The following is a 23,258-nucleotide window of genomic DNA, read 5'->3' on the forward strand; positions in this document are numbered from 1 at the left end:
TTATTTAAATATATGTATAATATAATAATAAATTAATAAAACCATTTTTTTTCTTCTAATTTCTATAAATATAGTGAGGTTTTTTCACATATATACACACATTTTTTGGTGGACTGTATTAAAAGTAGGTCAAATATTAGGTTGCCGAAAAAAACCATCTCATAATAATTTCATGATCATTATAAGAATGACTGACACTGGTCTGAAGGTGATACGTTTGGCAGAGACGATGATGGAGTCCACGACGCATGCGCGTAGATGCACGCGACCTTCCGGCGTCCTTACCGCCAGTCGACGGCTCGTGCCGAATCTTCCCAGATGTAAATAAATATACTTTTCGTATTCCTTTCAAATAGTATTATTAATTTATTTGTGTTGTAAATTTAAGTTGAGGTGAAGTGATGTGTTATCATTTGATTGCTGATCATTGCCGCTTAACGTGACAAAGGTATGTCTATTTTGTTATTTACAAATTGTTAAATGCTTTTTTGTTATAAACAATTCATTTCTAAAAATATAAATCAGTAAAATATTATATAAACAGTAAAAGTGTATTTTAACACACTTAAAAAATGAATGAATATGACCTTGACCTCTAACCTGAAGTCAATGCCCTTGTAAGTTGTAACTTGTAAGATAAAGCTTTCTTTCTTACAAGCTTTTCGTTGTAAACTTCGTTAGCTCGTTGGATATGTTCATATTTACTACGCGTTTTCAAATCTTTTTTTATTTTAAGCTTCATGGTGTATCCAGCACATAGCAGGGTAGGCAGAGAGTACATGGAAACCTAGTGGTAGGATCTCTGTTCCCATTAAGACACATCTGGTCCCCACTTTCCGCCGAATTCTGGAGGCATTACGTGTTGAGTGGCGGAACTCAACGACAAATCTTATTAAATTGTAGTCGGTAAACCTTCAATTAAATACGATTACCCCAACAATGTCCCGGTTAGTAAACCATGGTCATATTGCTGTGCATTGCATGTATATGAAAGTATAGATAGGTTGACCTCTTGGGATCATAAATTACAATCACATATCCTGGATCGCTGGAGAACCCGTTATTATGAATGTTAATGTCTTTAGTTCAGTGTACTATATAGTATAATTAATTGTAAAACATTTTCTTAGCTTATTATATATATTTTTTTAATATATTAAATGTTATTACATATTAATAAATAAAAAAAACATTTCCTATGATTGTTTGTTTTTGCCTATGTAGGTTGTAAATACAGAACGGGTTAACCGATTTTGATGATTAAGTAAAAATCGTTGAACTATGTACTTCAAGTAAAATAAAGTTGGAGAAATATTTAAAAATGAATTTTAGATATTTTTTTAATTATTTTAAATAAGAGTTTAGAATTCGTAGTGTTTAAGGACGATAAACGACGAAGTTGTTTTAAAAATTCTTTCTGCCCTACACTCATTGAGTATAATTTGAATGATTATGTAAAGGTTAAATTTCCTAAATTGCTTACGACTAATATAAATAAAAATATATAAATAGCTACTTGTATTCTGACTGATTGAATATCGAAATTACAATTATAATTTTTTGATTCAAAACAAGATATAAAAGTAAAACCTCTATTACTATCTTAGGAAATCTTTTATTTTGAATATAATATGTAAATGGGAAGCTTTAAATTAAAACAATTGAATAATTTAGTTTAAATTTACCTTATTCGACATGCCAAATTCTACTCATCACAGTAAGTTTAAATCAAATACACATAAATTTATTCCTTTGCAACATTTATTGACAGCAACTACATAAATCATCTACTTAATTTTTTCTCAATGACCTTAAGTGAAATTTATTATGTAATGTAAACTTATAAAACGATATACAGTATGCAAAAAAAGAATTTCAATTGAAAACAACTGTTTAATGTCTGGTCCATTGCATGTATTGTGATTTATTTTGTTTTTTTTAGCGTCACGCTGTATCCCGCACACAGTAGGTTAGGCAGAGGGAACCTAGTGTTAAGACACTCCGTTCTTCATTTTAAGCCGAATTCTGGAGACATAGCGTGTTAAGCCAGAGTGAAGAAAATATAAAAATATTCAATATTGCATATCATTTCCTCGAGTGGGAATCAAACCCACAGGCTGTCGCGTTTATAGACACTTTGTGCCCCTACGCCACGACTGGCTGATGTTAGAAGCTGATATGTTTTTTTTTTTTAGGGAGCTTATATAAATTATGAAATGCTCAGTGCGCATACTTTCTTATCTCTAAATAACTTAAGATGACTTTTCTCTTTGGCATTGCGACGCATGTTTGTTTGCCAAATACATGTCACCTGATTAAGACATACGATAAGCTATTACCTGTCTAAATATGTTAGAATATACTCGAAATGGGGGCCTGGCTTGCTATCATTAATGAATATCATATTAAGAAAGGTCATATTAAGAAAAGGTAATTAATTCTATAAGAATTTACGCACATATATATGTACTAATCCTTGCTAGGACATTAATTTTTTTATGATAATTTATAATTACGTGAATGAATACTAAAATAGGAATTATTTATGTATATTTTTCGATTGTATATATGTATTTTAATAATTTTGAGTAATTTAGGATAAAATTTATTTACTATATGTTTTACATAATTAAGCTTTCATATTTTTAAATACAGAATGAAAAAGTTCATTGCCTCTGTCGTGCAGTCAATATATATTTTTCTTGTGTAAACACCACTTAGTACGGCACCAAAGGCTTGCGTTAAGTTAAGTTAAGTTTGAGTTTATCAAATATTTTTTCCGTTTTTTCTTTAGAGGTACGGAACTCTAAAATATTCTTCTTTTACTTTTTATTGATTATCATGACACTTCTTAATAATTAATATAATTAGGACCTTTGTAAATTATAGTACAAATGAAACCTCAAAGGTCAGGAAGAAAAAAAAAACATGTACTTAATCAGTAACATATTAGGTAAATTAAATAAAATATTTTGAAAAAAATATATATTTTTTAATTTTTGAGACATTTAATTTAATAATTTGTTAGTGTATCTATATAGGTATAAATACTGAATATTTCATTAGTACATACCTATACAAAAGACGTTATTAACATTTGCGTCAATATTTTCATTGCATGCTGGTGCTAATAACAAAATTAAATAGTTTTGATAATACAACATATCAAATGTGTCATCGATCAACGTTATGTAAAAGCAATTTTGATCAGTTTTTTGGAGTTATTTGATAGTTTTTTATATAAATGATGGTGCATTATAACATATCGAAGTATTTATATTATTACTAGCGGCCCGCCCGCGACTTCGCCTGAGTGAACTACGTTATTATTAATTTGTCTCCATGAGTACCTACGTCCTATAAGTGACGTCCATGCAAAATTTGAGACTCTTTGCATTTGTAGTAACGAAGTTTCATACAAACTTTCAACCCCTAAAGAGCAGGCCATATTTTTTTTAATTAATGTTGATAAATATGTGCATGAACACTAGCATTATAATAATTTCCAATTACATACTTTTGAATTTTATACACATCTATACATAGATATCGGCAATCCTATGGATACTTTACATTAAATCCGAGACTTGTGGTTAACCATAATCCTACGTCGTCAATTTAGTCACATTTGTGTTTGGTTTATTTATTATATTTTATTTACCATATATATATTTAACTCAGCTTTTATTTAAAGGTACTTATGTTGTATATTTTCTTGATTGTCAATAAAGCTCGTCTGGTCACGTATGCAAATAGTGTTAAAAGTGTGACTTTTAGCGAATATCACCAAAGTAAAGAAAATGCTTAAGAATATTTTAAATAATACCTACTTGTAATATTGATTAAAATTTATGTATAAATTAAAAAGATTTTTTCTGTAGGGCTTCATTATCTACATCGTCAATTTAGTTTGTTCGGGATCGAGCCATACACTGCCCAAGATAAATAGCTTATATTTAAAATATTTATGGTCTTCCGGTCGTCTCTAGGTGGACAGAATGCGGAACAAAACAACAAATAGAAAAACTATATTAAAATGTATCATATTAGCGAAATATTAGCGATATAATACAATGCAATTTTACGTAGTGACGTGGCAGGTAATTATATATTTTTATTAGTAGAGCCAATTCTCCAATCCGCCCGCCCACTGCGCACGCGCACTGCAACGCTAATTATAGTGACAATGTTTAATAAAAGCGACATTTCTGGTACTTTTCCATACTAAATCGTTGACCGCAAAAGATAAGGAGAAAGCATTGGTTCGCTTTCCTACCAGATAAATGTATATTATTATAATTATTTCAATATTTCTTTTTATTGATGCATTTAGTCATATTTCACTCATGTGTCGTACGTATGTATAAAAGAAATGGGGTTAATTACTTAACTTATATAAATAATATAAAAAAATATTACACAATAATTGTTATTGTAAGTGCTTCGTTTATTTACGTACATACATGTAAATCGCAATTCGTATCTAAATAAAAGCATCACAACCTTCTAAATATAGACATTTAGATTTCGGACTAAAAAAAAAACATGCCTAAATACCCTATATTAAGATAAATTGATAAAAGTCACTTGAGAGCAATCTGTTTTGTATTTTCTATGATATATTAAAACAATACAAAAATGTGCAAAATTTATTTAACTTTTCTTGTGTTTCTTAACAAGTACAAGTACATAGATGTCTAAGCAAATATTTTAATTATAAAATATTTATACATATTATACAAATGAATAGTAAATCAATTTAGCACTTGTTAGTTCTAAAAAAGCGAATAAAGAGATCTTTTTCTTGATCGAATGTAGGAAAAGCGTGAATACTGTAAGTATAAAAGTCTTATATAGAAATATGATATCAAATGATATAAATATTATTTGCAAATCAATTAAGTAGGGCGCTTATCTTACAGGTTTTTGTAACATTGATATAACAAAGCTTTGTTATACATTTATATTTCTCCATTAATAAATAGATAAGAGAAATGCAATTTGTGACAGTTTTAAATATTAAATAATAAAAACAATCTAGTAATTTCCCAACCAATTTCAAATGCATTCTTCCTGTATATATATTTATATGGTACCTATATGTAGATTGTCTGTAAGGGACGTAGGACTTAGACAGCCAGTCATCTTTATGCGATCGTCTCACACGCACTCCCACTTGCTTAAGCGGAAAATCTCTCTTAAATTTTTTTATTGCATTGTTTAATAAACTAGTGGTATTGTGCACACAAGTGTTTGATATGAAATGAATTTACGGGTAAGCTACTTTATTGTTTTTTATTATTTTTAATTTTTATTTTTAATATTTACTTCAAAAATAAATATACTGGATATGCAAGTGTTATTCGTATTATTAATTTTTGTAGGGATAAAATGGAATTAGGGATAGTTATATAATATTTTAATTAATTTCCACAATAAAGTAAGGATGTAGATGAAACAAAATTTAAATATTTATGTAAAAATTTGATATATATTAAATTACTTAATTCAAAATCGGTGTTCTCCACTTCTCTAGAGAGAAATTTCATTGATAAAATCCAATTTCATAGCATTTTTTTATCACATTCTTCTTATTTTAATAAAAGCGTAATAAAATGAAAGTCTGACTTCTTAATATTAAATAATAAAATCGGATCTCGAACTTCATATATTAACACGAATTGATTATAACAAGAATGTGGGTTATATATCTAGTAAAAATATTTACATTATTGAAGTGTTGGGAGCAAACATGGTCTTTCATTTAATCGCTATTTTATACACAAATATAACTATTATCAATGTCACGTGTACATTGCGCGATTGACAGTAGAAGATGGGCTGTTCTTGTAATTAATAGAAAGTGTTAGGTATTTTTCCTTATTGATAATGATGTAAAGTTATTTATTACTTATATAATATGGATTATATAAGCAATAAATAGCTCTAAAGTGCATGTAGTTTATAGATCTTTCCGTTTTACTAGATTTAATTTAAATATTATTTTGCCATCGTTTATTTATTATTTATTTATCTTTTGTTGTCTTAAGTCTTAACACTAGGTTTACAGGTTACCTCGGCCTACCCTGCTATGTGCGGGGTATTCCATGTACGTAATCGTAAAATATATGTATAAGATTTCTTGTAAAGTCTGAACTCATTGTTAATTAAGTAAAGAATATACACAGCTTCACGCTATATCGCGCACATAGCAGAGTAGGCAGAGAAAATTTAGTGTTAAGATACTCTGTTCCTCAATTTCCGCCGAATTTTCGAGACATTGGGTATTGAGTGGAGGAATTCAACCCTGGGATTTTGCCTTGATGTCAGCGCGAAGAAATGAAAATATTAATAAATAATAATTCGTTCCCCCGAGTGGGGATCAAACCCATAACCATCGTTTAACGTCACACCCTTGTGCCAACGACGACTTCAACCTTCGCGCAACGACGACTTCAAGTAAAGAATAAAGTCTAAATAATTAAATTTATGTTAAGTTATTTACACGTTAGCCATATCAGAGTCATGCGCTGACCTGACCTTATAAATCCTATGAGATTAAAGTTTAGTTTATTATTTTGTATACTACGATAATAGTGAAAATATTATACATATGAGGTTATCACATATTATTTTCATCAAGGCCTGTTAAACTAAACTTGAGTAGGTACATACTAGTGTACTTTTTTATGATAAATTTATTATTTATTAAAGTAAATAAAAAAGGTTGAGGCCAGTCATAGCGCAGGGGCACAAAGTGTCACTGTCCCTCCACTCAACACGCAATGTCTCCAGAATTCGGCGGAAAATGGAGAACGGAGTGTCTTAACACTAGGTTCTCTGCTAGGTGCGGGATAGAGCTTGAAGCTGGTTTATTTATTATCTATTAATTTTATAATAATAAAATATATTTATTGTTAAAATTTACGCTATAATTTATTTAAATACGATAGATAGAGAAGGGACCTACATAATATTTAATTTAGCAGCTATGTGCAGCAATTACATGTATGTATATAAACCCCAAAATAAATATTAATATAAACATAACAAGAAAAATTAATAAAATATAGTAATAATATAAAGATATTTTTTTCTTATGATGTGTATATAAATAATAATGTTATTAATATGTGCATGAATGCTCGTATCTATTGATTGCATTGACTTTATAAGCTTGACTTCTTCTGAGCTTCTGGGGACGACAAACCTGAATATTTGGTATTGATTTCAGCTTGATACCTCCACGTAATCTCGAGATAAATGATCTTAACAGACGCACAACAAACCCTTTTTAAGGTTCCGTACCTTTTGAGGTACGGAACCCTAAAAGGGTCTGTAGTGATATAGTATATTTAATCTTACATTGAGGTGGCTGCATGAAGTTTAAACACCTAAAATGGTATCACAAGAGTCAACTTTTTCTTTGCATTAATGAAGGCAATCATCAAATTGTTCTTAATAAAGGCATTACATGTTCCATGTTAAGCAAACCTTAGAATAATTATCGCGACATATGCAAAAAAAAATACTAAACAGACGGTTTAAAATGTAAATTCCCTTTTACAATTTTAATCATATACATTTTAATACAAAAGTTTACGTAGGATGTGCATCACCATGACTTCAGACTTCAACTTATTTAACGCTAGGGTATTGTCTGTATGCAAATATTAATGTAGCCATTTCTGCATTTATGTATACGTATCCATTATCCGTGCATGTTGCATGATTACACACGGGACACTAAAGGTTATCACGTAAACAACAACAAGTGCGTCCCCCCACCACCCTCCCCCTACTGGAATGTGCAAAATATGAAAATATTGGCGCCGATGCTCCGTATTATTCTTGGCAACTCCTTATTTTATTCAGATTGAAATTAAAATTAACATTTTTTGAATGAAAGCTGTTTATTTTAAAGTATTTGTTTTGATTTCGTTTTTTAATAGGTTTTCTTCCGAAAATAAAAAAGGTTTTATAAAATTCATTACAATTGATTTATTTAATATAATTAATTATCTATGTCACCGATCTTTTACGGAAGGCGTAAAGTGCAGGTTAAATAAATAGGAAGGTTCACATATGATATTTCAAATAGTCAGTAATAATATTTAGTTATTATTATATATTCTTTTAAACTTCTTGTATACCCTAATATACTTAAGCGCAAAATTATAAAATTATATTTATGAGTTATATAAAGAAATCGGTCTCTCATTGGTGCCAAATTCTACATACCTATTCAAATACTAGCATGCATAGATTGCAGTCTAAGTTGTTTTTTATTGTTAGTGTTATATGTCTGGCAAGTTAGGCCATTGTGTGATGTACGGGTGTACGTGTTACGCTGCATGCCCGTCACGCTGCCTTGCGCCGTCACATGCTCCCGTGGGCGGAGAGTCCCTACGCAATAAAAAATAGAATAATAGAAGTCATTCTGTTGCCTTAAATATTTGTGCAACACCTATTTTAAATATTATTAATAAAAGAAGTGTTTACGTCTATCTTAATGTTGTTTTATTTTATAGAATTATCTTATAATCGTTAATTACTTAAAATGTATTAAAAAATCTACCGTTATAAAGAGGCAAAACAATAACGGCCGCGTAGCGTATAAATTACGTTGAGCTACAAATGTTTCTATTTTTCGCTAATGTCACTGAAGGTCACTGCGCGTGCGCCGCCCGCCCCGAAAACAACTCCGTTATGGGTTCGACGACCTATGGACATTTATATTTAAATTAAATTTAAAAATACCTTTTAAATTAAGCTTGTGAGAATTTTTTATATCAATTGGTAATCTTTTTATATTTAATAGTTTTTTGCAGGCCCTATTTTGAATAGAAGAACCAATGTTAATTTTTATGCCAAATAATTAAATAATGTTTGTTTTGTAGGTCTTTCATAATATTTAGATAACATAATGATGTCATAGCTGAGCGTGTTACATGTTAGACCTTAGCATACATTGAACTATCACCATATCGACGGTATGTTTAATCTGTGATGGTAAACATTTTAAGAATCAAAGCTCAATATGTACTAATTATAAACTATGAAGGAGACGCTATTGAAGTACAGTAGCAGTTTAGTTGTGCAGCTGTCTGACAGCGCAAAGGTCATAGGTTCGATTATCATTTAAGAAAATTACTATATTATATCTTTTTCTTTTTCTCTATCTTAAAAGATGTGAACAACGAAGTAATCGTAAACACTTGTATGTGCAGGAGAGCTCTTCTAGATTATTATGCGAAATATGTGATTGAAGTTAAAACAAATAAAAGTCCATACAAAACAAAAACTTATGGTTCTAAATATAGACTTTTGTTTTTGGATTATGTATTTTTTAGTATTTAGGTCAACATTTAAGACAACCCATATATTTCACAATTCTACCCATAAATTTCAGGCCACATAGTATCAAGTAAGGCAAAATTTTATTATTTTAATAAAAAATAAATTAATCAATATTGTAATTTAAATAATGACTAAACTAAAAAAAAAATTGTAATAAATACTGTCATAAATTACTAACACTGAAGTGAATATGCACTAACTGTTGCTAGTCACCGATTACGTATGAATTATTTATTTAATTTATAACGTTATTGAACCACGTACGTTGTTCCTTTTGTTATTAGGATCATTGTGTCGTCTTATTTATTAAATCAATATTGACCAGTCCAGGGGCCGGTCGTGGCGTAGGGGAACAAAGTAAAATCGACTGGTTGTGGGTCCCCACTCGGAGAAAATCAACATGCAATGCTTTTAGAATTCGGTGGAAAATGGAAAAAGGAGTGTCTGTACACTAGGTTCCTTCTGCTTACCCTGCTGTGTGCGGGATAGAGCGTGAAGCTGTTTTTTTTTTTTTAATATTGATCTTACCTGTGATTAAAATCATGTATGAAAATATATGTATTATTAAAATATTAGTAATATGTTATTATTGTAGTTCTCTCTTTTTGATTCTAATGACATTATAATAATATATATGTAAATTAGATAACTTTGAAACGACGCTATAAGACTTGCCCTATCCCTGCTAGATACATGTACCTATAAGAGCATGTATGCAGGCGACCGGTCCTGTTCTGGCATTCCTTCTATGAACAGGGCTACCGTTACCGGTTACAATATTTTGTGAAAAGTTAAAGCAATAATATCGATTATTTGTAAACTTCAAAATTGTAATTGTATATAGTAAGATATTAAATAATTACCTAATATTTTTTAAACAACATTGTTTATGTTATTTCATAATTTATTTGTTCTAATTACTTATTTTTTAATTAAAACAACTTCACTAATTCTTAATATTACCAACATAATATAAAAATGATTTGTAATAATGAAAACAATGGTAACCCTGCACATATTTTTGATCTGCATATCCCGCTGCAAACAAAAAGAACGTAGTGTTTTAACACTCCCTACTCTACTTTCCCTACAATTTAAAATTTTTTCACTAGAAGTCTCAATAAAACAGTTGTAATTTTATACCAATACCAATAATTAATCACTCAATTTGAAACATTACAATTCTAATAATAATTTATTATATTAATAATTATTCATGGCTTATTTAAAAAATATAAACAATTGTAAGGAATATAGGTTATTAAACTTTAAAACATTTGCAAGAAGATATTTGATACTTGCAGCAATCATAAGCCTGCTGGTTTAAGATAGCAGAGTGTCTGGAGTCTATTTTTGGTGATGTTTTCCAATAGAATGTTCAAGATGCAATTGTATTGGACTTGCTGCTTAAGGAATCTACTTGTATATGATTCATATAATCTTTACACATGTTATCTTTTACTTAATTAGATTAAAGTTTATCTTTTAGTATTTTTGGATATGACCTTTATATGTTGTTATTTATAAATTACCTTGTTATTGTCGATATTTGTTTATATTTTCAGCAAAACAGTAAGAGCTATTGAAATCTTTTGTTTGTTGAGTACTTTTGTACTTTTTGTGACAAAATTACTTCGAATCTCGTTTTTTGTTGGTAACATTTATAATGCAATGTAATTTTAAATATTAAACTATACTAACTATTTTGAAATAATGTAGAAGTACAGGAAGAACTTCCTATCCCCCACCATTCTCCTCTTAATGATAACCTACCATGTTTACCTGAATAGACAGAGAGCACCTATTCCTGGTGTAGTGTACACATAACTTCAAAATGCCGTGCCGTTTCAATGCCGTGAAAAATTAATATAATAACATAAATATAATAATTTCTTCGATTAGGGATCGAACCCACAAATTTCGCGAACAGTATGACACAGCTTGTAAGACAAGTTTATTTTAAATATAAATGTTCTGTTGAGTGAAAGTTGAATCTATACCCGCGAATTTACAGTTAAACTATGCCCCACTGTGCCGCGATAGAGCCTATATTTGTTCTTTAAATAGCAAATATCTTAGTATAATAGGCACGTGTTTATTAAGGACGTTGTCGGGCTGCGTGCTTTGTGAGTTTGATTCCCACTCGGGGAAATGAGTTGAGTTCTGCCACTCAACAAGCAAAGTCTCTTAATTCGGCGGAAAGTGGGAATGGAAGTGTTCTGATGAGAAACGGAGTGTCTTAACTCTAGATTCCCTCTGCCTATCCTGCTATTCTATGCTAAAAAAAAATAATTATTTACTAATTCTATTGACATGTTTTATTCTAAGGTGAACTGTTATAGTAATAGTCATCTTCTCATATTAACAGTAACCAAATTAATCAGTAATAGCTAGTGAGTGCTCTATTTGCTTAATTAATTAGAACAAATTAATCTATTATATAATTATCATATTAACCCGGAATGGGTTTTACCGAGACTTATTAGAAAGTCTCAAAGTTAATTATTATTTTATATCCTGATTGACCAGATGATACTTCTAAATCTTATACGGATCCATTTGTATTTAAAATTATTTTTTTTATAAAATCTACTCGTTATACACCCACTAGTAAAATGAAAAAAACTTATTCAGTAAATATAATAAATTAAAATTATAATAAATGAAATAAGAACTATACCGTTATTACATATTATTTTAATTTGTATTAATTTTATATTAAATAGTTCCATATGCAATATCACAAGTCTGAAGTATTTTAAAATAGTTTATTATTGAATTCAATAAAAAATATGAGTTAAATAGATAGAGTACTTGCTTTCTTTACATTGTGATAATGAAATTTATGATCGATGAAAGTAAATAGCAAATAACGCAATGATAACTTAAACCTAGAGTAAAGCGTTGATAAAGAAAAATATTTAGACGATAATAAATAATATTAGGGATATCGGTATTTTTGGCACAGTTGTCACTTAATAACTTATTAAAGTTTAATATAATTTTCTTACATTTAAAACAAATATATATTCAATGCAAATTGAAATTTCAAAATAAAATTAAATGATATTTTGGGACAAAAACACCCCATAAAGCCCCATCTTTTACTAGATACCGTTTAATTTCATTTTCTTGTAGAAATATAGATAATTTCTACAAGAAAACATGATTTTGAAATGTCAATACATAAGTAAACTGGCTTCCAAGTCCATGGTGAGAACTTTGCGGGCACTTTGGTATCACGCGACGACGCGTGAAAATCACGAGGTGTTAACGTGAGTAATACACGTATTTAGACTCAACAATACCCTTGTCAATAAACTATTATACGTATCGACGGGATCGTCGGATTATCTACCGCTGACATAATTAATATAATATAAACAAAAGTAAACGAGGTGGACATTAAAGTTGATTAGATGTCTAGAATTGGTGTTTAGTGATGCGCGGGCGCAACAAATCAGGCGCCGGGCACCGTCTCCACTCATTCGCATCACGCGCCGGGGCCGGGTGGACGCGTTGCGATTTAATATTACTAATTTAACATCTACCCGCATATATATAGGTGTTATGTCATACAAATTAATTTTTAAAATCTAATAAGTTTAAATTAGAACACGCGCTTGTTTAAACCACGTGAACTCAAAGTGATATTTAGTTATCTTAGGTGGCATCGTTAATTATATGTAATGTGTCAATAAATGAACCTAATATAGACCTTGTTGTGGTGAAGTGGGGGACTTTTAGTGCACACGCTGGTCTTGTGTAACGGAGTCTATGAGCTCTCCAGATCTGAAAATGTCTTTGGAACATCAAATGCCGGTTTTAATTAAAAAGGTAAAAATTAATAGAAAGATATTAACTAAATATAGTTAGATAGAATACGAAGAATAGAAAGAAATTCCTTTTTTAACTTAACAACTATGAAACAAACCTCTACCCGTCTAAATTTAATCTTTAAGACATACAGAAAGGTTTTATTTTATATATTTGTTTCATTAACTCAGTATCAATATGTATTATAACAAATATAAATAAATTCTATACGTTAAAAATTAACATCAATATGAATAGTAGATTATTGTCATTATTACTGTATTAGATACCTGTTACGTGGTTTATTTGAATAAAAACTTAGGAAAGAAATACACTCATATACTAGTCTTTGCCATCAATTTTATCTTTTTTAAAGATTTTAATAATAAGAATAAGCTAATAATATTATTATAAGCTTAGAATAAGCTAATAATATAAATATTTTTCTATGGCAAAAAAAACAATGCGATATACTAGAAATTACTTCTATATGTTGTATAAGACAATGTCTACAATAGTCATCTGAAGGAAGCGAAGGTTAAAGTTATCTCACGTGAGAACTAATTACAATTTTCACCAAAAATAAATATATATTTTGTATTCACATATAAATATTAATACTTGTTAACCTAAGATTAGGTGTCTAAAAGCTATCTGAATTCTTACTAGTTTTTTTTACATACATTCTGTCTAGGATAACAACTTTTTTATATTAAATTTCTTTCTTTGCTTATAATATTTAAATATACAGAACTTATTTTTTGTTGATTTCAATTAAATATGCAATATTCTTTCCCATGTATGTATTTTTATCACTTTTATGAGTATGTACACCCTTGTAAGTAACTTCAAGCTGGTGAATCTTGCTTAAGATGCTAGTACCAACGAGTACATGTGTAATTACATTGATGAATGTTCTGCATCTCGGGGGATGTGGTCAGGCTGGTCTCAAACGAGATGACTATAAACATAAAATTACTAGTACGTCAAACGAAATTGCTTTAATCTCATGATCCTTTTTTTTGAAGTAGGTATGCAAATTAATAGTATAGGCCATTATAGGGACGCCATTTTTTATATACATTTACTTATTATAAGTCTATTTCTTGAATAAGAAATCTGAAAAGGTTTTTTCAATATTATTTAGACATACCTAATTATGGAAATTAAATTTAATTTTCCAAATTACAGTCTTATTTTAAATTGTAAAATATAATTATAATAAACATAGGTGGTGACGATTTTAATGTTTTTTGTAACAAATATTTTAAATAGATATAATTGTTCTTAATTATATTTAAACAATATTCATAATAGTATGCATTTATATGAGGCCGTCGAGGCGCAGCGGCAAAACTTCACACTGTGAACGCTACGATTCTATGCCCACTCGGAAAAATTACTTATTTTCATTTAATTTAATGAAAATAATTAACAATTATAATATTAAATTTCGTTTAATAAATAAATGAAAATAAATATAATTTAAAATATATAAAAAAAATATAAGCTAATTTTACGCTTAAAATTAAAATATACTTTATGAATATTTATACGCCAGGCCTATCAATGGTAAACAATAGTGCTGAGAACGAAAGGAAGCTACCATTCACGTGTCATGAGATAAAAACGGTCCAATTTCTTATCACAAACGGCAGCAGACGAGCTAACATAGCTAGACGACGACCAGGTTCTAAATAAAGCATTTTCTTTTACTTACGATTTACGTATTGATAAAAGATTACAGAAATTAAAAAATATTCAAAACATATCAAAGAAACTAGCATCGGCTAAATCATGTTATAATAAATAGAAATTTATGCTGTCACCTAAATTGTACCAATAAGCGAGTAGTTTTTTTTATTTATTTATTATGTCTAAAAGTTATTGCAAGAGAGTCATATAAACATATTTTTTAAATACCTATACCTACGTATAGAGATATGCCTTTACAGATGAATGAGAAATGTTAGAACATATTGCTTCTAGCCATGTCTAATTGACGTAATTCGTCTCGGAAATAGGACATAAAGTAAAGAACAAAAATAGATTTTGTTTGGTTTTACATAAAGCAAAATTTTATGATAGTATTAACTAGCAGGCTGCATGACAGCGAACCCAGAATTATAAATTAAATCAGCTTCACGCTGTATCCCGCACACAGCAGGGTAGGCAAGGGAGGGAGGGAATCTAGTGTTAAGGCACTCCGTAAACATTTTCTCTTTTTTTTAAGGTATTTCAAAATAACGAATAGATAGCTACTGGCAGTAAGTGGCACTGAACTATTCTTGCCTACTGTACTGTGCGAGATATATATAAAAAAAATATTTATTACAATTATAAGACAATGTAATATATGTACAATATCAATCAATCAATCAACCAATAAACAAAATAAAATAATATATAATAGTGAAGTGTTTCTTTCTAAGAAACACTTCACTACAGATAAACTAATTTATAATAATACTACTAATATATAATATAACTAAATAAATCAAAATAATTTCTTTACTTAAATCACTATACTGAAACCCGAATTAATTATGTTTTTTTATTTATTTAAATATTTTGAGAAACTGTAAAAAGTTAGCTCGAGCTATCCTCTAGAAAGCGCATTAATTTTCTTTAACCAGTACCATGAGTCGATTACAATTTCTACTGATCTATAATAAGTCGAACGACTAATATCTAATAGTAAATAGTACTAATGAACTACTATATAAATGTTCTACTTTGTATATAATTCCTTATTTCGAGACTTCATTATTTTAAGATATACGTCTGAACAGCTATAAGGAGTTGTCATCTTCGTGAGATTAAGAGTTTCATTACAGTTATTTACGTTCTTTTGTGTTTTAAGTTAATAAATAAAATGAATACCAGGGAAATGAGTGCATCATGATAAGACAAGGTCAGAAATATAATACTCAAAGTTAAATTGTTTCTTATGGACATTTAAAGGAAAACATGTAAAATAGCACTCGTTTGGTAAATAAATAAAACACTTGGAAAAACAAAATCAGAGTGGTGCATACTTACTTACGTCACACACATGTCATGTCAAATTAAATTGTTCCGAAAATAAATTAATGGAATAAATAAATCATAAAGTTAGTATATAATACTTTTTTTTTATCGTCGGTAATCTTTCACATAAGCTATTGGCTAGGAATTAGGTAGAGACAAACCTACTGTAGAGACACTACGCTCTCCACTTTATCAGGAATTTTGAGACATTGACATTGATGTGGATTTTAACGTTGCGCTTTGTTTTACTACATTAATTCTTTAGAAAAAAAATATAATTTTCAATAAAGTATCTTTAACATTAAAATTTTAAAATGTGCGCATCGATAGCAGAGGGCACGCAGCGGTCATACTCGTTCAGCCAGTGTAGGTAATTCCATTACATATGAATACAATGCCAAGGGCCATATCTATGCTTAGAGGCGTCTATTTCTATTTAGGAATTGATTACGATAAATTATGACCTTAAAAATGGAAAATGTAAATGTCTATATTAATGTGAATAACGTGGACTAATTACTTAAAATATCAAAATTGTAATTCTATTGTACTTTTCAATACTATGCACCAGTAAGAATGACATTTGGACATTGTGATGCTATCGTGATTCGTGAAGCAACTGGTATATTGTCTGACGGTCTAGATTCAAATCCCAATCCGCATTCTGAAGAAATGCTATATTTATAATATTGAAAATTGTTTGAAGTAGTACTTATGTATACTTTTTTCCACAATAAAATGCAGCACTTTTGACGCACTAAAAGGGTCTTTAAAGACTTAACTCCAACAACCACGAAGAAAAAGATCATAGATGATTTACGCCACTAATTATTAAATTAATAAAAGTAGACATTAGAGTGTTACTCTCGATTTACTCTCTCTGCATTGTCTTATCCCTCTAAATGCGGGAGATGCATGAAAAATAAATGATATGAACATTTCATATATAATATGCTCTTCAGCATTCAAGTATCTGAGCAATAGTTTTTTCTTAAAATAGCTTACTCAACAAAACTTATATCATTGTCTATCACTTTCCATGTAATCGATAACGTCATTTTTTTGTTATTCATATGTCATAAAACTTTGCTAATATATTTTCTGACTAATATAATTGATAAATATATTATGATAAAAAATACCTACAGCTTACAAGACTTTTGGTTATCTTTAAAATATTTTCTTTTCGTATTTTTTATATAAGTGATTGTTTCAATAGATTTTTTTTCGTTTTAAAATACTACAGAGACGCATCCAGACATATTTCATGGAAACTAAAATAACCAATTGCCACGTGCTTGGCAATGACATCTGAAATCTGAATATACCTTCCTCTTTCTTAATATACAATTGCTACATTGTATCGGACCATATAAATTGTTATGTTCCTCTTGTCTAACCACTATTAATCTATTAATCTCAATAGGAAATTGTAACTTATATGTTATACAAGCAGGGACAGACTGTTCCTTCAATATAAACTTATTTTGGGTTATAAATTTGTTAAATTAACATTTTAAAATCATTTTGACAATTGTATGTCATTGAAATACCCCTAAATATTATAATTGAAATTATATCTAAATCCACTAACTTGAAAATATTTAAATATTTCAGTAGTTTTATATGTTAGGTACACAGGCTTCTTATTACTCCTTTTAAATCACACTTATTGGCAACTTACTGAGCTTGAGGCTATAAATTTGTCAATATCAGCACTCAGTACTGTAATTCGCAATTGTCTTATCATGGAGTTCGATGACCGTTTTATCAACATTCTTCATTGAGCCTCTATAATACTAGTTTCTAATGTTTACAATCTATGTTTTATCTAATTGTATAAATGATACGTCATAGCAGACCATTGTCCTTTAATATTAGTACACATGCAACTTTGTTGATAATATTTTAAGAAAAAGCCGTTTACTTAAAATTAGGAGTTTAGAATTCTACTGTAGAATTTGAACCTATAAGCAAATAGTTTTTTTTTGTAAAAACTTATGAATTAGTAGATACTCGTAATTCAATACAAAGTATAGGTACTAAAGATAAAATAATATATTTTCATTCAATGTTATACTTGTATTTTAAATGAGTTTTAACTGAGTTTTACATTGAATGCATGTATACCTTTGTATCTTTTCGAACTTCGTGTAATGGTCGTTATCGACTAAAATGTTAAAAATATTACACATTATTTTTTTAACTTTATTTCATTTCTTTCCATATGCTATCAAATGTATTTAAAAATCAACATAGTCTCCGAGCTAATAAGCTATTGAACTACCGAATACTTAAAACTGCTTTTTCTTGGTGTGTTTAAATATTATTAAATTATGTAAAAATATAATATAAAAAAGTCTATAACAACAAGAGAGTACTTAAGTTAAAAGAAGTTAGACAATGTTTGGTTTTGACTACTGAAATAAACTTACACATTGTAAATCTTCACTTTCTTTAGATGGACGTTGATTTTAAACGAGCCTTTTATCATATAATTTTTATTATTTTATGATATTACATTACTTGCTTCTAAATTTCGAGACTTCGTAACTGTGATTATATAAAAGTAATTGAAGATATATACGAGTAGATGTGTGTCGTTCTTAATAAGTTCAATTATTTTATGCTTGACCTACCTCAATCACGTCTACCACTTGTTAATGTAGTTATTATGATAGATAAATCGTTCTTATCGGTTGATATAAAAGACCGATCAAGTGCGAGTTGCATCCGCCCACCGAGTGTTCCGTACCTATTTCATAATGTTAGGTCAAAGGGAACATGACTTGTAAAAGTTGACAAGCTTAAGTTTGAACGTATATGCAATCGTTTTCTACAAAAAAATATATTCATAAACGCTCATATCTGTTGAATAAGAAGGTTATATCTTTTTCCGTACACCAAGAGACCGTCGACTTTAATATTAGATATCGACTTTTATATTAGATATTTTAGTTTCACTTAAATTTAAGAAAAATTATCTTGATAGACAGACAGTTGGCAGACAGACAGACAGCAGAGTGATCTTATAAGTGTTTTGTGGTTTTCTTTTGAAGTACGGAGAAAACGGAAACGGGCGGAAGAACGGAGTGTCTTAACACAAGGTTCCTTCTGTTTACCCTGCTGTATGCAGGATAAAGCACAATACTGTTTTGTTTTTGTAAAATCAAAAGTCTCGAAAAACATATATTTAAATATCCTATCTTTATAGATAGGATAAAATAAATGGATAACCATAGCATGTGAAATATTCCTAGAATTTTCAATCTATATCCGCAGGAAACCGTAATAAAATCGACATCTGTATAAAGACTATTTTAGATCCGCCCCCTGGCGTCGCGTATTTCTTTTGGCATGAGCTACTATCATGTGACGTGCGCCGTGGGCGGCTCTCGTCATTGCATTACAAGGAGCTATTTATGTTTAATTTAAATGCACTGGTGGAACAAACATAATCTTTCAATTTTCCCCTTTAAAATTCTGGCAAACCAGAACTCTTAAAACAAACGCGTATTCAGCCCAATTGAGACCAATTTTGCAATGTTACCCATACGAGTGTAACATATTACTAAATGAACCAATTGAGACATAATTTTAAAAAGAAATCTTACGTAACACTTGTTTAGGAAGACGTTGTTTCGACGTAATAATTATATGTATGTAGGTATCTATTGATTGATGACAATGGATTCTTAATTAAATTATAAGCAACTTATTAATCTAAGTAAATTAAATAAGTTACTGTAATAATTAAATTAAAATTTATTAGGCCAGTGGCACACGGTTACAGGATAAACTATAAAAATCAATATAATTATTTTATCTGATTAAATTATGTTTAATCTATAAGGTTTGTTTTCTCTTTTCATAGGCACATTACCTATATTATGGTCTGAATTTTTTTACATTCCATTTTTAAAATAGGTAAGTAGAAATTAATGTGTGCCGCTATTCATAGTACCCAGTACAAATTGTCTTATCGATGTCGTTCACACTTGACATTCACTTTTCATGATAGTCACGACTCGCGAATGAATTGTTTATAATAATTTATACCACAAAGATGCATAATATAGAAAACGTTTGCGTTCAATTGTACTAGTATTTATTACCAATAAATTTCTTACGCTAAGAAAACTAAGTATAGGCATTTATTTATATCTATTAAATTGCAATCAACAATAAAGTAATTATTTGTATGATTACAATTTCAGACGCAGATGAGTGGAGATCGCGCAGCATCCCAGTGCGGCCTTACGACGTTGTTGCCTATGTCGTGCCGCGGCCGCGCCGCCGCATTTGCCCGGGATTTGCACTCGCGTCTCAAAAGCCTGGGCACCGCACAAGACGATCAATGTGAAAATACCTGGCTCACGCGTGAAAATAATACACATCGACCTTCAAGTTCTACCCAACCTCAACAAGACCTTGACACATTTTATGATTTTGAATTAGAGTGTGAGAGTCCGTCCAGTCCAGTTGAAAATTATGAGCCATCTTATCCGGATAAACAAAAAGAAGAAGAACTGCCTTTTTATGATGTTCAATCTAATACAGAACACAAAGACCATTGTAAATTGTTACTGAAGCAACCTGATAATGGAAAAAATGGATTTAAATTTTCTACGGCATTTTATACAGAGTCACCTGTTAAAACACAACCTACACCTAGAGAAAATGGTCACGTTGACAAGCCTTTGTATTCAGCTATTACTTTTGAGGGTTGCGCTCGACAAAACAGCTACGATGAAATTGATTGTGCTGCTTATCCCGTTTCTGTTATAGATCAAGATCGATTTAATTTACAACTCCAGACATCTACGTTAGACAGTGACTCGGAATTTGAATCGGCAAAAAGCGACCCCTCTGACGCTATTGATGAAATAATTCTTGATGAGAATAATTCCAAAAATCATATCACAAACTCAGTGGAGAAGTTGTCAATTAATGATTGTGAAAGTTTAGATGGTGTAGAAGAAATATTAACGGTAAGTGGTAATGAAAGCAAAGAAAACAATTTGGACGAAACCATAGTAATAGATAACGGATTAGCAGAAATAGTAACTAGTGAAATTGTCATTGAAAAAGAGTTGTCGCCAACACCTGAAATCGATCCTTCTCTGTTAAAAGTTGACTGCAAAACAGATGATGACCTAGAAGATGATAAACCGCAGCGAGTACGACGATGCTCATCCTTAAAAACGGGCAAAACACCTCCTGGAACTCCTGGTCGTAAAAAAATAGTTCGTTTTGCGGATGTTTTAGGCCTCGATCTAGCTGATGTAAAAACTTTTATGGATGAGATACCCGTTATTCCGAAATCAGCATATGATGATCTCACCGGTTGTGACGTTCAGAGTTCACCTCCTGCAAGGCCCACACCTCGTTTTGGTGCTTTAACACTAGTTCCCCTATTCCAAGTTCCGCAAGACTTCACGGAAAAATTGGCAAAACAAAATGTTTGTTTAGAAAGTTCACGTGTTTGTGACGGCGTTCACGTCACTATAAGTGGCTCTGTTCGCGTACGAAACTTAGATTTCCATAAGACGGTACACATACGCTACACGATGAACCGTTGGAAGACGTACACAGATTTACAGGCCAATTATGTTCAAGGTTCATGCGACGGCTTTGCAGATCGATTTCAATTCCTACTCTACGCACCTTGTATCTCATCGGGACAGAGGTTGGAGCTGGCTGTCCGATTTCAGTGTAAAGGCCAACAGTTCTGGGATAATAATAGCGGAGCTAATTATTGTTTCGATTGCCTCGCTCTCGGCGCTACAACATTTACGTCGCCGTCTCCCGTAACGCTTCACCCCACTGTAGACTGGCATCCTTCATTTTATTGAAATGGTAATGTTAGGAGAAATGTAAATGATGAGCGTTAGTGGAGAGCGATCGTAAGCGAGCACTCCGGCAGGCCTCAAAGCGCCTCCCGGGGCTCCGGATGCTGGACACATTCCTGTGCCTACAAAACAGTGCAGTTACGAAGGATTCGCTAGCGAAAGAATAGTCCCAAATCGAGGCTTATATATTGTTGTGATAAAAGAGTAGAATAGGCGTAGGATATTACGAGTAATACGAGTTGAGCTCGTTTAGTGCCATTTGCCGTGATGACGTTTATGTTTATAATTTTTTAATACTATTATTATAATAGTTAAACGTCCAATGGACAATAAAAAAGCAATAGTGGGTTTTGAGAGGAGTGTGCCGAGAGCGAGGCGCGTGAGTCGCCATATTAGTTCCTTGTATGTAGACCGAGAGATAAATTCTGAATGATAATAATATTTTAATACAACGTACGATACTATAATATATTTAATATAACGATCAATAAAGATATTATTCACATCAATTATCGAATTTTGTAAATAAATTTTACTAATTAAATAAAATATATATTATGATGAAAGTAGTCTTATTAAGTTATTTTTGTATTTGTGAATTGTTACGAAAATAATAATGTCTATATGTCGGTTATTTGTTAGGCTTCCAAAGTGGAGATTGAAATAATGCATATATAAAATATTTAAGTGGAAATATAGAACTCGAAAAATATTTTATATTTTTATATTAATAAATTCATGACAATTATACTTTTTACAAATGAATTTATATCAATTGTTTCGATATTTGAGATTCTATTTATGAATGAGACTAATAGGAATTATGTAATTAAATTATTATTTATAAGTAAGCGATGAGCAATATTTATTACAATGTTTTTTTTATTTTATCTGTACCTGAAATCTTTTAATGTGGCCATATTAATTTTTAATGTACGATGCAGAGATGCTGTCCTATTGGTCTATGTAATTGTACTTTTTGACAAATGTTTTAGCAATAAATTTACGAATAAACGAATGTTCATAATATGATGCTGTTGTTTCTATCTTAAAGATGACATTTAAGTAATTATTTTACTGACTAAATGCCCTCAGTGTTTTTATTTTTATGAGCGTATACTGGTCATTGACTTTGTGTCTTCTTATCAGTGGTATATTTATTAAATATAAATTTCAAGTAGTCTTATAATATATAATTGA

General features: G+C 30.2%; 1 protein-coding gene across 3 annotated transcripts; it reads left to right on the forward strand.

Annotated features, from left to right (window-relative positions):
* The first annotated feature begins 262 nt into the window (after nucleotides 1-262).
* Gbs-76A (Glycogen binding subunit 76A) lies at nucleotides 263-23,090 on the forward strand. 3 transcript variants are annotated; one of them, XM_085187965.1, is made up of 2 exons: nucleotides 263-448; nucleotides 20,424-23,090. In XM_085187965.1, exon 2 carries the CDS (start codon nucleotides 20,430-20,432, stop codon nucleotides 22,059-22,061), a length of 1,632 nt encoding a protein of 543 aa, XP_085044091.1. In that variant the 5' UTR covers nucleotides 263-448; nucleotides 20,424-20,429; the 3' UTR covers nucleotides 22,062-23,090. The 3 variants fall into 3 exon arrangements, with proteins under 3 accessions (XP_085044091.1, XP_085044090.1, XP_085044089.1); XM_085187964.1 differs by lacking the exon at nucleotides 263-448 and adding an exon at nucleotides 5,131-5,275; XM_085187963.1 differs by lacking the exon at nucleotides 263-448 and adding an exon at nucleotides 12,830-13,197.
* The last annotated feature ends 168 nt before the right edge of the window (nucleotides 23,091-23,258 follow it).

This window comes from Heliconius melpomene, chromosome 7, assembly GCF_056956725.1.
Source record: "Heliconius melpomene rosina isolate 202511_hmr_F chromosome 7, ASM5695672v1, whole genome shotgun sequence".
In the NCBI taxonomy this organism is placed as follows: Eukaryota; Metazoa; Arthropoda; class Insecta; order Lepidoptera; family Nymphalidae; genus Heliconius; species Heliconius melpomene.

Coding starts and splice junctions, on each gene's coding strand:
- Gbs-76A (XM_085187963.1), top strand. CDS start 13,138: ATGAGCTCTCCAGATCTGAAAATGTCTTTGGAACATCAAATGCCGGTT. Junction 13,198..20,423: donor TGCCGGTTTTAATTAAAAAG/GTAAAAATTAAT, acceptor TTACAATTTCAG/ACGCAGATGAGTGGAGATCG.